The sequence below is a fragment of the Triturus cristatus genome, chromosome 3_1 (genome assembly GCF_964204655.1).
Source record: "Triturus cristatus chromosome 3_1, aTriCri1.1, whole genome shotgun sequence".
In the NCBI taxonomy this organism is placed as follows: domain Eukaryota; kingdom Metazoa; phylum Chordata; class Amphibia; order Caudata; family Salamandridae; genus Triturus; species Triturus cristatus.
The window spans coordinates 653635841-653649377 of NC_140583.1; the positions used below are offsets into that span (position 1 = coordinate 653635841).

General features: G+C 42.6%; 1 protein-coding gene across 1 annotated transcript in view; it reads right to left on the bottom strand.

Annotated features, from left to right (window-relative positions):
- Positions 1-13537, bottom strand: part of LOC146860745 (uncharacterized) — a 317920-nt gene that overhangs the window by 126639 nt on the left and 177744 nt on the right. Inside the window, exon 15 of the mRNA XM_085646168.1 lies at positions 12059-12194. Within this exon, the coding sequence (XP_085502294.1) occupies positions 12059-12194 (136 nt within the window). The remainder of the gene's footprint in view (positions 1-12058; positions 12195-13537) is intronic.

Below are 13537 nucleotides of genomic sequence, written 5' to 3' on the forward strand. Positions count from 1 at the left end.
TTCCACAACTATGACCCTCTCACTTTTGACAATTGCAAGCGAGATTATAAATTAGGCAACGTGGAGAGGTATCATTATGTTAAACTAATGCACTGGGCCTTTACGGGAGGCAGCTACTCGACCTCTCACCAAATTTGAGGCCTTCCTCACCAAGACCATGTCTATGAAAGGGGTGATATCCGTTATGTACAATTTTCTTCTCAGGACCGCATTGTCTCCACGCCCACGGTATATGTCTATGTGGGAGGACTTACTGCAACGTGCCATCTCTGATGAAGAATGGTCTCATTTATGGTCCGACATCATAAGATCCAACCACTCCACAGAGTTCCGGGGAAGCACATCTGAAGACCATGATGGACTGATACCTACATCCGTCCATACTAAAATAAATATTTCCCACCACCTCCGATTGATGCTGGAGGGGGTGCGGGCTACTTGGGGATTTCCAACACATATGGTGGGACTGCCCAACTATCCGCCCTTTTTGGGAAGAAATTCTAGCACATATAAAGGATGTGTTGGGATACCCTATCCCCTCAACTATGGCGAGTGTCCTGTTGGGGCTCCGTGACTCTTCCCTAGAACACCAGTCCCGAGCAGACAAAACTATTATGTGGCTTTGTATCGGCGCAGCCAAGATCAGTCTGGCAGCCGCCTGGAAGAAGAAAGAGGCCCCGGCTATCTCCCTTTGGCACTCACGTTTATGGAAGTTACTCAGTCTAGAACACATGTCTGAAATTTTCAGGGATAATTATATCTGCACCAGCCGACTCGACGTAGGAGCAGCCCGATGATGTTACGTTACATCCGGAAGGGTATGTGATTCACAACATCCCGATGGCTGTGTGAGGGCTCCAATATCCACAACAGATACCTTCCTACATGGTACATCCCTTCCCATTCCCTTCAGGAACAGCTCTGTCACTTGTTGTTTATATACCTTGGGCTCACTTAGCTGGACCTTACCAAAAGCCCTTTTTCGGCCCCCCCCTTCCTTTTGTTGATTTACGTTTGCACGGATTTTCATCCGTGGGGCCTTTAACGGTGGGTTAACCTGTGTACATCCCCCTTTTTAGACTTTTCTTGTTGTCGACTAATTTGGTTGCAACCCTCAAAACCACATTTTGTGTCCCACTCTTAACTAACCGTTGACTCATAGCCTAACATTACACCCTATAGAAATGGAAGGCCAAGGCCTTAGTTTCGGCGATGACTTAGCTGATGAAATACTTAATGCACCATCCATCTTGGGTGCAGACGGCGGGGCAGCCACAGGGAGCCAAACAGAAGACTGGCAGTCCCTCTCATCCATGAAAAGAGATTGGGTCAAGATCACCCTGCATGGCGCCTTAATGACTGAATACCTGAGGGCTAACATTGCACCCAATGGCTTGATAGTCAAAATCTTTCCACGTATCTTCTTGGAAGATGGAACCTTCAAAATCGACTGGTCTAAGGTCTCCTGGAAATGTACCAGGGACCTCCTTATACTAATCATAAGTACAGCAAAGAGACTAGCAGAGACCCTTCTTACAAGGATCCAATTGGTAGAAAGCACATTAAAGAGTGCAACTACATCTACACTCTTCAAGACCAAGCTGACTGAAATTAACCATGAGATGGCCGAACACCGCGAATATCTCATGAGACAAAAAGTCAAAAAATTACAAAAGGATGTCAACAACTTTGACAAAGAGAAAATCTACCCTTATCTGAAGGAAGACTTCATACCTCCAAACTCCAACACCTCGGGAGATTCCGGATCTAACTCCTCTAGAAGAGGCTCATCAAGCAATAGCAATTCTAGTACCGATTCGGCGAATCAAGGTTGGTCTCGGAGAGGAAATCGCCAGTACTACCCGGACTTCCAAATGGCGGCTTACCAACATCCGACGTTCTGGCAATATCCAATGCACCCACAAGGCCCACCACCATACCCTGTGCCACCACAAGGCCCCCCCTCCCAATTTTACCCCCCGATGTTTAACCAACCTTTTTTAGGCAGAGGCTGGGGCAGAGGGCGCGGGCAAAGAAGAAAAAACAATCAGCGACAAGGTACAAGGATCCAATGGGAAGACACCCCGAGAACCATGGAGACACGGAGCCACACGACCAACAAGAAGAAAGCCTAGTGGTTAATCTCTCTCAGAGAAACCTCAGTGATATTGAACAGAGGGTCTTACAGAAAGGCTTAGGGTTTGTACCCACCCCCAAGATTGACACCTTCAAACAACAATGTGAGATCCAGCAATTCTTTCGGAAAATTAGACTGAAAGCCTTCTTCATCAACACTGAGGCTCCTGAAAAAACAGATAGTGGTTTACACAACGCTTCCACCTTCACCCCAAGTACTAACATGGTTCCACCTGAAGTTATTACTTTTGAACAGGCTGTTCTCAAGGACCTAACCAAAATCACCAATTCTAGACATTTTAACAACATGTCTAATACTGAAACAGAGGCAGTTTCCACCTTGTCCAATGACACTTCCATCACCATTAAACAGGCGGACAAAGGGGGAGCCACAGTAATAATGGATACAGTGGACTACGAATTAGAATGTAGACGACAACTGAGTGACCAAACTTACTACACCCCTGTCTCTACTGACCCAACCCCACGTCTCCTTACTACTATCACAGCCTTGGTCTTCTCGGCCGAGAGCCAAGGCTGGATAAGTAAGAAAGAAGCAATCTTTCTGATCAAAAAGAACCCACGCACCCCCTACTTTTACATCCTCCCTAAGATCCACAAAGGCACATTCCCTGTACCCGGGAGACCCATTGTATCAGGTATTGGCTCGGTGCTAGAACCCTTGTCACAATTCTGTGATTTCTTTTTTCAACCACTTGTGCACAAGACCAAATCTTACATACAAGACACTTCAGATCTTTTGAGACTTCTATCGTCTCTACCACCTACAGATGAAATCAACTTATTGTTGAGTTTAGACGTGCAGGCCCTCTACACTAACATACCCCAGAGGGCCACACTGGAAGTGGTAGAAAACATCCTACAACTTGAACCTTGGCAACACAACACCCCCATAAGCTTCATTATGGATTGTGCCACCCTTGCCATGACGGAAATTTTTTTTGAATTTAGAGGACAGGTCTACAAACAGACACAGGGCACTTGTATGGGTAGCACCTTTGCGCCCAGTCTGGCCTGCCTGTACATGTCCGATTTTGAGTCCCGTTACATCTTCAACCATACCAACCCCTTCAACACTGATGTTTACCTCTGGAAGAGGTTCATCGACGATATTTTGATACTGTGGAAAGGAGACATGTCAACTTGCCTAGAATTCTGCAACTGGATCAACACTTTGGATCCACACCTTAAATTCACACACACAGTGTCAGACAGGAGTATCCCTTTCCTAGACCTGAACATCCATCTTCACGGGGGTACACTCTCTACTTCACTATACAAAAAACCAACGGACCGTAACAGTTTGTTACTGTATTCCAGCCATCACCCGAGGAGTTTGAGAGACAACCTTCCCGTGGGGCAATTCTTAAGGATAAGACGTAATTGTAGCAATTTAACTGACTACAAGACTGAAGCTGAAAAACTGAGCAGGAATCTGAAAGCGCGTGAATATCCACCGAAACAGATTGCCCAAGCCAACAAAAGAGCTCGCAATAACCCTAGAGAGGCCTTGCTAGAACCTAGGACCAAGAGCGAGGCAGAAAACATCACATGTGTTACCTCGTTCACCCCGGTATCTAACCAGATTACCAAGGTGATCAAAAAACACTGGAATATACTTAACACGGGCTCATTGACCCTAGAAACACCTAGGTTCTCTTTCAAACGCACTAGGAACCTCAAGGACTCTATAATACACACCCGTCCACGAACACAGAGCCAGACAACTCAGAGAACACTATGGGAGCTGCCCCCTGTGACCGGGCATTACCCATGTGGCTCTTGTTCTGTATGTCACCTCACTGACATACACAAGACAGTTGATATCAACGACAATTACAAGTGGGAACTACGACGCCACACCAATTGCAACACCATTAACTGTGTTTATATGATTACATGCCCGTGCACACTCCAATACATAGGCATGACAACACGTTCTGTTAAGACACGCATCATAGAACATCGCAGCAACTTCCGCTGTAAAAGAATGAACACTAAAATGTGTGCACACTTTCTAGAGAAAGGACACCCCCCCGATTCCTTCCGATGGCTTATTCTGGAAACATTTCCAAACATAACTAAAGAAGCCTTACTAATTAAGGAACAACGGTGGGTGTATAAAAGTGGCACGGATACCACAGGACTCAATGATGCTATTCCATGGTGTTCCTTAAAACCCCCCTGAGATCTAGGATACACCAAGCTCCTGAACCACCTTATTAACTTCCTCACACATAGAGGTAGTTCCGCCATTGAAATAAATTACACCATCTTTGAGACTACACACAAAAACATAGCGCATACGAGGCGCTGTAATCGCTACCCTGATCTCTAATTTTAATTTTATTGCATAGGTTTCTCCACACCAAGCACTAACAATCAGGCAAATACTTTGGAGAATACAAGGAACTCGCTTTATGCAGGTGTGTTTTATATTGGACACATATGACTACTCAAGATTCAGTTGCCATGGCCACTCCTTTGAATACGGTAACCGACTGCCCCACTCGTATTTCACCTGACATGGCGACCAAATCTAGCCACTCCCCCGAATGCACATTACATTCTAGGCCAATACGGACACTTATGACCATTCAAGATTCAGCTGCCTTGGCCACTTGTTTGAGTATAGTAATCGCTTATCCCACTCGTACTTCACCCAAGATGGCGGCTAACTCTAGCCACTCCTCCGAGTGAACATTACATCCTAGACTAACTCGGACAGCGACGCATAAAACACACACGAGACCGTAGAACCACGCCCCCCAGTCCTGGTAGTGCGGGGTAGGTCTACGAGCGACACGGACTCGGCGTGTCAGTAAGTAAAATCTGGTTTTTTACAGGTCTTTATACATGTATTATGGTCATCACCGGTTCCACTAGGTATCGCTAACTCTATCACGCACCTTGACCACCATATGGCCTTGCTATGCCTAGACATTGGTTTTCTCGACTTTATTTTAGTTCGAGACCTGTCCTTATATACGGGAACCAAAAGAGTTACACCATGATAATGACAAGGAACATTTAAATGAAACACGCCCACTTTTTCAGTTTGGCGGGAGATCTCCATATTACACTAGATATCGCTAACTTTATCACGCACCTCGACTACCATATGGCCGTGCTATGCCTAGTCATCAGGTTCTCCCCTTCATTTTAACTTGAGACCTACCCTTATATACGGGAATCAACAGCGTTACACCACGGGAACGACAAGGAGCATTAAAGGAAATACGCCCCTGTTTTCCGTTTGGCGGGAGATCTTTGTTATGCTTTCTTTGATTAATCCTTAATGAAAGCGGACTTCACCAATCACTGCTCCGTGCATAGGCACTGATTAACATTGTAACTGTCATATTTGATATCGATCCAAGAGAAGGGGTGTCAATGACCCTGGAGTGCTGCATTTACTCTTAAATGTTTGTGAACTATGTGACATCTAAGAGAAGGGGTGTTAATGACCCTGGAGTACTGTTTTTACCTTTAACCCTTTTTTTAAATACTGCCCCCATACACTAAATACAGAACGCAAGGAACTCCTTGCGCAAGCCTACCAGGGACTGCAGTGGTTTTTCCTATGGAATAGATAGGGTAAGTGCAACTACCGCTGTTATAACTCTCTTTAGAGTGATCACTTCACGTGGTTTTGTGTGTTTTTAATTCCCCTACCCCTCCCTACACAGCTTGTGCACTTTCATTGTAAATGCACGCTCCACCCGCACCATGTACGATAACTGTTTTGTGAAGAAGCGTTTTTTAACGAATTTTGGTCTCCCACTTTCTACACAGGTAGACCGAGACGCAGGTAACGAAACCAGCTATACACATCAACGCTTGTTGTCTATCACTTTATCTGTCTGGATAGACTTGTAGATAGAATTTCAAGGTCCTGACGAATCACTTGAATACTATTCAGCTATAGTGAGAAACATGTTGACCATGAAGAGGCAGTGTAGATAACCCAGAACATAGACCTGAGTTTCTATCACTTTACCTCATGTTTTTTAACCAGGTGAGGAGACATCATAATAAAAAATTGAGATAGTACTCCCTCCCCTTTTTAACATTCATCTACATTATCACCAAGCCCCACACTTTTCAAGTTGAACAACCGGCTATCGTGGATATAGAAGATCTCCACAAGAGTGCTCTCTAAACAAGAGCCCGTCGGGTATTGCACCAGCCGACTCGACGTAGGAGCAGCCCGATGATGTTACGTTACATCCGGAAGGGTATGTGATTCACAATATCCCGATGGCTGTGTGAGGGCTCCAATATCCACAACAGATACCTTCCTACATGGTACATCCCTTCCCATTCCCTTCAGGAACAGCTCTGTCACTTGTTGTTTATATACCTTGGGCACACTTAGCTGGACCTTACCAAAAGCCCTTTTTCGGCCCCCCCCTTCCTTTTGTTGATTTATAATTATAAGAACGTCCAATTCAAGTGCGGCCCTTTAGTTACCTTTCTTTCACGAGGCCTCCCATCGGCTGTCTGTCCTTCTTCCATTAGACCAAAAAATCAAAGCATTCCAAGAATACCATGACAAAGGAAGAACGTATATGTAGTGCCAAGGTTGAGAGGTAGAGGACCTAACTGGAAACTACAACAATTATTTATATAACCCTAAAACGTCATGCACTATCACTAAGTCAGTATCACATCAAGAATTCAAAACACAAAAGTTTTAGTTTAAAAAGTGTATATATAGACAAATTTATTCAATATTTTTACATGTAATACAGTTAAAAACAGTTAAAAACAATACAAGTTTGGCAGAGAACAGTCGACGCAGCGTTTCGGTGATTGAGTGATCTTTCACCTTCTTCAGGACGATTCTACAAACAAGAATGATCATTAGCTAGATATGGAGTTAAGAATAATAAATCCATACCTCTCTTTGTGCACTTATCTTTTCAATAATTTGTGCCTCAGTGTTCTTGGTCTCAATATTATGACCCTTGGATATTCTGTCTTCGACATGCCTTACCACAATTGTTGTATGGACTAAAGTTTGTGTGCCTTTGGCTCCTTACTGCAGAATAGGCTTCTATCACTTTTGTTCAGGGTGACTTTAAAAATAGCTTTTCTTTCCATGAGGAGGCCTGTCACTAAGCCCACTCTCCAAGAAATCTAAATTGGCAGTCTACCTGCTCAGGTATATGGACTCAATGGCAAAGAGGTCAAATATGTCTGATCAACTGGACCGAGAGCATCCAGACTAGGAGCTACCAATCTCCTGCTAGCAGTACTTCAACTTAATGCTGTCTTCAGTCATACGCAAAGATACTTTCTTGGATGCTGCAAGTGAGAAGCTGTAAGATAGGGAGATGGTCCAGATCCTTTAGCCACCGGTGGCAGTCTCCCAAGGCTGAAAGACTAGGCCAAAGCCTCAGCCCCTTATCTCACCCAGCACCACTGGTACTGATCCAAATGCCCAACCTAGATCTGGTACCGACCACTCCATCTGTACCACTGAACCCCTGGAACTCCTGCCAGAGAATCACTTTTTTCTAAGTGGACTTGAGCAGTTATTTTTTCAAAACAGCTCCCGCACTGTTATTTTATTTTCGTCACTAGAACAGTAATAATAAAGCACCAGAATTGTTCTAGTAGATGATTTTAATGCTTTTCACTTCTCATTGCACTGATTTTCACCATCAGCATTAATTATACCACATCATTGAAAGCTAGAGTTGATAGTATATTTTATACTGCAGTTGTCCATTGGTGCTATTGCCCCGATTGCTATGGGGTTTACAGCAAAGGACACCTAATCCCAAATGATGATGGTTACCATCTAGGTAGCTGATGGGATTCATTTTTATGATTACTATATTTCATTTGCCTAAGTAGTCATTAGCTTTGTCACGAGCTCGTAGTCCTGACCCTAGGTTTTTGTATTTTGTTGTTTGATATAGAGAATAAGGGGAGGAGAAACCTAGTGGTCAATAAATATTTTTCCCTTTGACCCTTTTTGATACACCTGACAAAATTGTTGGTTTATCTAAGTGATTTAGTGGCCTGTCACTAAGACCACTCTCCAAGAATCTCTCTCTAAATTGGCAGTCTACCTGCTCAGGTATATGGACTCAATGGCAAAGAGGTCAAATATGTCTGATCTACTGGACCGAGAGCATCCAGACTAGGAGCTACCAATCTCCTGCTAGCACAACTTCAACTTAATGCTGTCTTCAGTCATACGCAAAGATACTTTCTTGGATGCTGCAAGTGAGAAGCTGTAAGATAGGGAGATGGTCCAGATCCTTTAGCCACCGGTGGCAGTCTCCCAAGGCTGAAAGACTGGGCCAAAGCCTCAGCCCCTTATCTCACCCAGCACCACTGGTACTGATCCAAATGCCCAACCTAGATCTGGTACCGACCACTCCATCTGTACCACTGAACCCCTGGAACTCCTGCCAGAGAATCAAGTCATTTATGCTTTGGTGGCAGCTCATCCACAAAAGATGACCTTGGGTGTATTCCTCTCTTACTCTTTCTGGCATTGATAAGAGGCACTTAGTTACAGTGTGTACAATACAAACTACAAAATAGAAAATACAATAGCCTATGTATGAGACAAAGGTACACATCAATAAATAACAAATGCACATATTTTTTAGTCATTGCAAGTATGATACAGGAATAAATCTCCCTCACTCTGTGCCAGTGTGAAACAGCGAAATGTATTCTCCAGTCCGTGCTACTGTAATAAAAGGATATGTCTCTCTCAGTCAGTGACAGACACAGATGCACCTGTCACAGAAAACATGTGCTAGGAACTGATACACTTTCTTCAATTTGCAATATATATTGAGTTTTTGTGTCCAGTCTTACATAATTACCTACAACCACTCTGCGAGAAAACGCCTATCAAATAGTAGGCTTGCTTTATAGCACTTGTATATCATTGTGACACAAGATAGTTTATATCAGCTTTTATCCTATGTTTTTATCTGATTTTAATGTGTATGCAATATAACTAAATATTTTGATCCAGTGGAAGATGGGGATAGAATGGTCATGAAATGTTATAACTATTGTTATGCACATTGTACTTTCTGTTTAGATTTAGAGCTCAAGTGTACCATCCAAAAGTTGGACTATTTTATTAAATTAATTGTTATTATGTGTATGTTTTATGGAATGTATCCTTTCCGAAATAAACATTTACTTACTTACTTGCTTATCTGTCACAGCCTGTATTAGAATGGCACAAGAACATATCGTCTTTGGTCTGAGCATATGGCATGTGTAACCCAGTCTATGGTAATGTGTTAATAGGAATGGCCTCTCTCATTCTGTGCTAGTGAGAGACTGGTGCTGACTACATCAGTCTGCACAAATGTTACACAGGGATGTGTTTCTCACTCTTTCTGCTAGTGAGAGACAGGAGTACGACTACAGCAGCCTCTGCTAGAGTGAGGCAGAAAAACATCTCTCTCAGTCTCTACTTGTGTAAAGCATGGCTATATCTGTCACAGTATGGACAAGTGTGGTATAGGCTGAGAGGGACAATGATATGAATAGATTTAATCACAAAACATAGAAAGTGTAATTTAATGTGAAAAGACACAGGAACCTTGTTCAGGGAAGCAGTTATGGGAAGAAAGGAGAAGTTGCGGGAAGCATAAGGAAACTGTGGAAGACACAGGGAAGAGGTAGAAGCACAGGTGGAAGCACAGGGAAGCTGTGCGATGCATGGGGAAGCTGTGGACAAGAAAACAATAGGAGGTACAAGGGAGCAGTAGTAGGGAAAGGTTGGAAGGCGCATCAAAGATGTGGGCAGCACAAAAAAACGATAGGATGCACAGTGAGTTGTTGGAAGTCACAGGAAAGTGGTAAGAGACAAAGTGTGGAGGGTCAGGAAAGTGATGGGGGAATAGGGATGTGGTGGCAGGCACAGGAATGCAATGGAAGGTATAGAGAAGTGGTGGAAGACACTGTGAAGCACAGGGAGCACAAGGAAGCTGCAGTAAGGAAGCTTTTGGATGCACAAGGATACTGGTAGGGACTAAGAAGCAGTTGGCAGGAGGTGGCTCTGAGAGACTCAAGGAAGTCCTTAGAGCAATAGGGAAATGATGAGAGACACTGAAGGGTAAGATGCACATAGAAAATTTGAAAGGTAGAGGAAAAGCTGTGGAAGGGAAGCCATTGAAGAAACATGCTAGCTGGATAGGCAGAGGGTAGTGGTGTGACCTATGGTTATCAGTGGAAGGCAGCTGATTCACAAAGGTAGCTTACACTTTTGAGTAGGTTTAAACTTTTGGGTAAGCTTACAGGTTTTTGGTACTCAAAAACTCTGTGTGTAAGTCACTACTAAAAACAGTACTGAGCACCGCATATGGACAACCACTGATAATGCAACATCCTCCCTTAGAAAATAATGGAGGTAGGCTCTTACAAATAAAACCCCTTAGGAAATAATGTTAAATGAAATTAAATTTTTGAACTAGTCAAAAATATAAATACATATGAATAAATGCTAAAAAGTATATAAAATAGTAAAAACATTATTTAATCATAACCTATTTTAAAAAAACAAAATAATTTGACAATACATTTTAATTTAAACATCAGAAAAATACATTTAATTTAATATATTTCCATCACTGAAAGTTTTCATTCAAAATGAATTTATTAGTAACCAGATAAAAAAACATTATTATTTAACATAAAAATATGTTTACTCCTTTATTTAAACCTAACTATTTCAAATAATTTAATTAAATCTAACATTATTTTCTTGGGTTTATATTTTAAGACCCTGCCTCAATTATTTTCTATGTGACGGTATTGCAGTACCAGTAGCTGCCCATATGTTGTGCTGGACTTCTTACAAAAGAGTAAGTTACTACAAAGTGCAGTTTGTGAATACCAAAAAGTAGTAAACTTACTCAAAAGTGTAATCTTACTCAAAAGTGCAGTTTGTGAATCAGGCCCCAAGTCTTTGGAATGGAAGTTAATGGATGCACAGGGAAGCTACAGAGGCATAGAGATGATGTGAGAGGACAGGAAAGCTTTGGGGCTTAGGGAAGTCGTGAAATTCAGGTGAATGGCAAAGGAAGCACATACAAACTGTGGGAGTAATAGGAAAGCTGTGGGGGCCATATAGACATATTGGGAGCCATTGGGAGGCGGTTGGAGGCAAACTGTGGGAGGTATAGGGAATGATGGCAGGCATAAGAAAGCAGTGGCCAGTACAAGTAAGCAGTGGAAGGCAAAGAGATACAATTGGATGCTCTGGGAAGATGTTGAGGGTGTACAGCAAAGTAGTGAAGGGCAAGGGAATGCTAAGGAAAGTACACAGATGCTCAGGGAAGTCTTTGTAAGGCTGTGAGTTGCACATGCCAAGATGTGACATGCCCAGGGAAGCTGTGGGAATCACAGGGGACATCGATAAAGCAGAGGGAACCTGTGGGAGGGAGGATTTGGGTTGGATAAGGAAACTGTGAGAGGCACAGTCATTGTTGATTAAGAAGGTGAACCTAAGCATTACGAATAGCTAGAAAAGGTGCAAATCTATATACTGCAAAAAGAGAAGAGAGAAGCAATAACTTAAGTGGGGAAACAAAAAATCTAGAATATAATATTTGACAGCTATAAATAAGGTGAAACAGTGGTTCTTGCTGAAATGGAAAAAGCTAAAGCAGCAACAGGTGAAGGGAATTAAGGTAATGTGGGTGCAGATGTTAAAGAGTTAGATGTGACATAACACTATAAGTAGAGAAGGGTGGGGTAATGGGATGTGAAAAATAGGGAGAAAGGTAAAAAGGGAGACAAGAGGCAGGGAAGAAAGGACTTTCCATTTTTAAGTGCTTGGAGTGGAGAGATAATAGGAAACACAGAGCCTATCAGCAATTGTTCATGAAAGAAACTGACAGTGTCTCACCAGCCTCTGAATCATCCTGTCCACCAGAAGAAGGCGCTGGTTTGCTGGAAGCTTCATCAAGTACATGGGTTGCAGAAGTAGCTGCTTTTTCAGGGCAAGCATGCTTTCCACTGGGAGTCTTTTAATTATGCTAATCCTATGAGAACCAAAAACACAAGTCTAATTTGCTAGCTTCATGTGGTGGCCATATTCAGACACACAACCACTCTAAATAAGTATTGTGTGGAACACCCAGCTCAAGTTTGTTGTAAAGGCAACATATGAGACAGGACAGGAGACAACACAAGTCTCCCTGAAGGTCCAATAGGAAACCTTCAACAAAATAACCCCTCGAGGCACAGAGGGTCTAGGAACAATTCAGTCAGCTGCATGTGAACTATAAGAAACCCCACTCACTCACAAAATGGGAACATGAAGAACAGGAGACTGGAACTAAAAAATATAAAATTCCCACCACCTCTCCCTACGACCCATACTTTCTCAGGGCCATAAAAAGTAAGCTTATAGTCTCAAAATGGGCAACCAAGTTGAGTAACCAGCTAAAGGAAGTGTGATTATAATAAATACCATTAAGAGAACTTTCAGAACTGCTAAAATATGGTAGCTTACGAAAGTCATAATTTGTGAACCTATCTCTCACACATCATCTATCACACTGCTAAGAACTGAGTCCCATAACACAATAACTACATCTTGGTGGTTATCACGCATGATATGGAAATATTTCCCACATAGCATCCAAACAAAGACACCATCCTGCAGATAGAAAGTGCCATATAAATGTTACAATACAATACAATACAATAAAGCTATCACAAAGGACAGCACAACACATGAAGACTGTGTCAATACATCACAAGGACATGCACCCTGGCATCAGGGACACCTGACAAAAAATGTCCCCTATGAAAGCATCATAAGGAGCAAGCAAAATAAATAAATACACACCATGAAAGTATTACATGTGGCACTTGGGTATATAGTATCTATTTACATGGATTACATGCAACAAGGAATACTTGCTATAAAGGTATTACAAGACGCAAACTAAAACTCAAGCCTCCTGTAAAGGTATTTCTACGGGAACACTGCAGCACAAACCCTGTGTAAAGTTACCAAAAGGGGCATGATCTAATGCACGCCTTCTGTCAGGGTCCCATTTGGGCACATGCATTACATGAAGCCACCACACTAAACCAAAATGAATGTAACATATGAAAGCGCGCTACTGCATGATCTATCACCTCAGTTTAACAAAACATAGAGCATACTATCATTCCATATGTTCTTGAGAAACTTTAATCATCATGGCCTCTCATCTTCACCCCTCTATAAGACGTGCACACTCTTTTCTCCTCCTCAATCAATTTAAAATGGAAATCCCTTCCTTCCCCGCCTCTCTTATCTCCACTTTTCCATCCCCCACCATTTCCCACATCTAACTCATAATGCGGCTGTCACCTTTGATTCATTAACTTC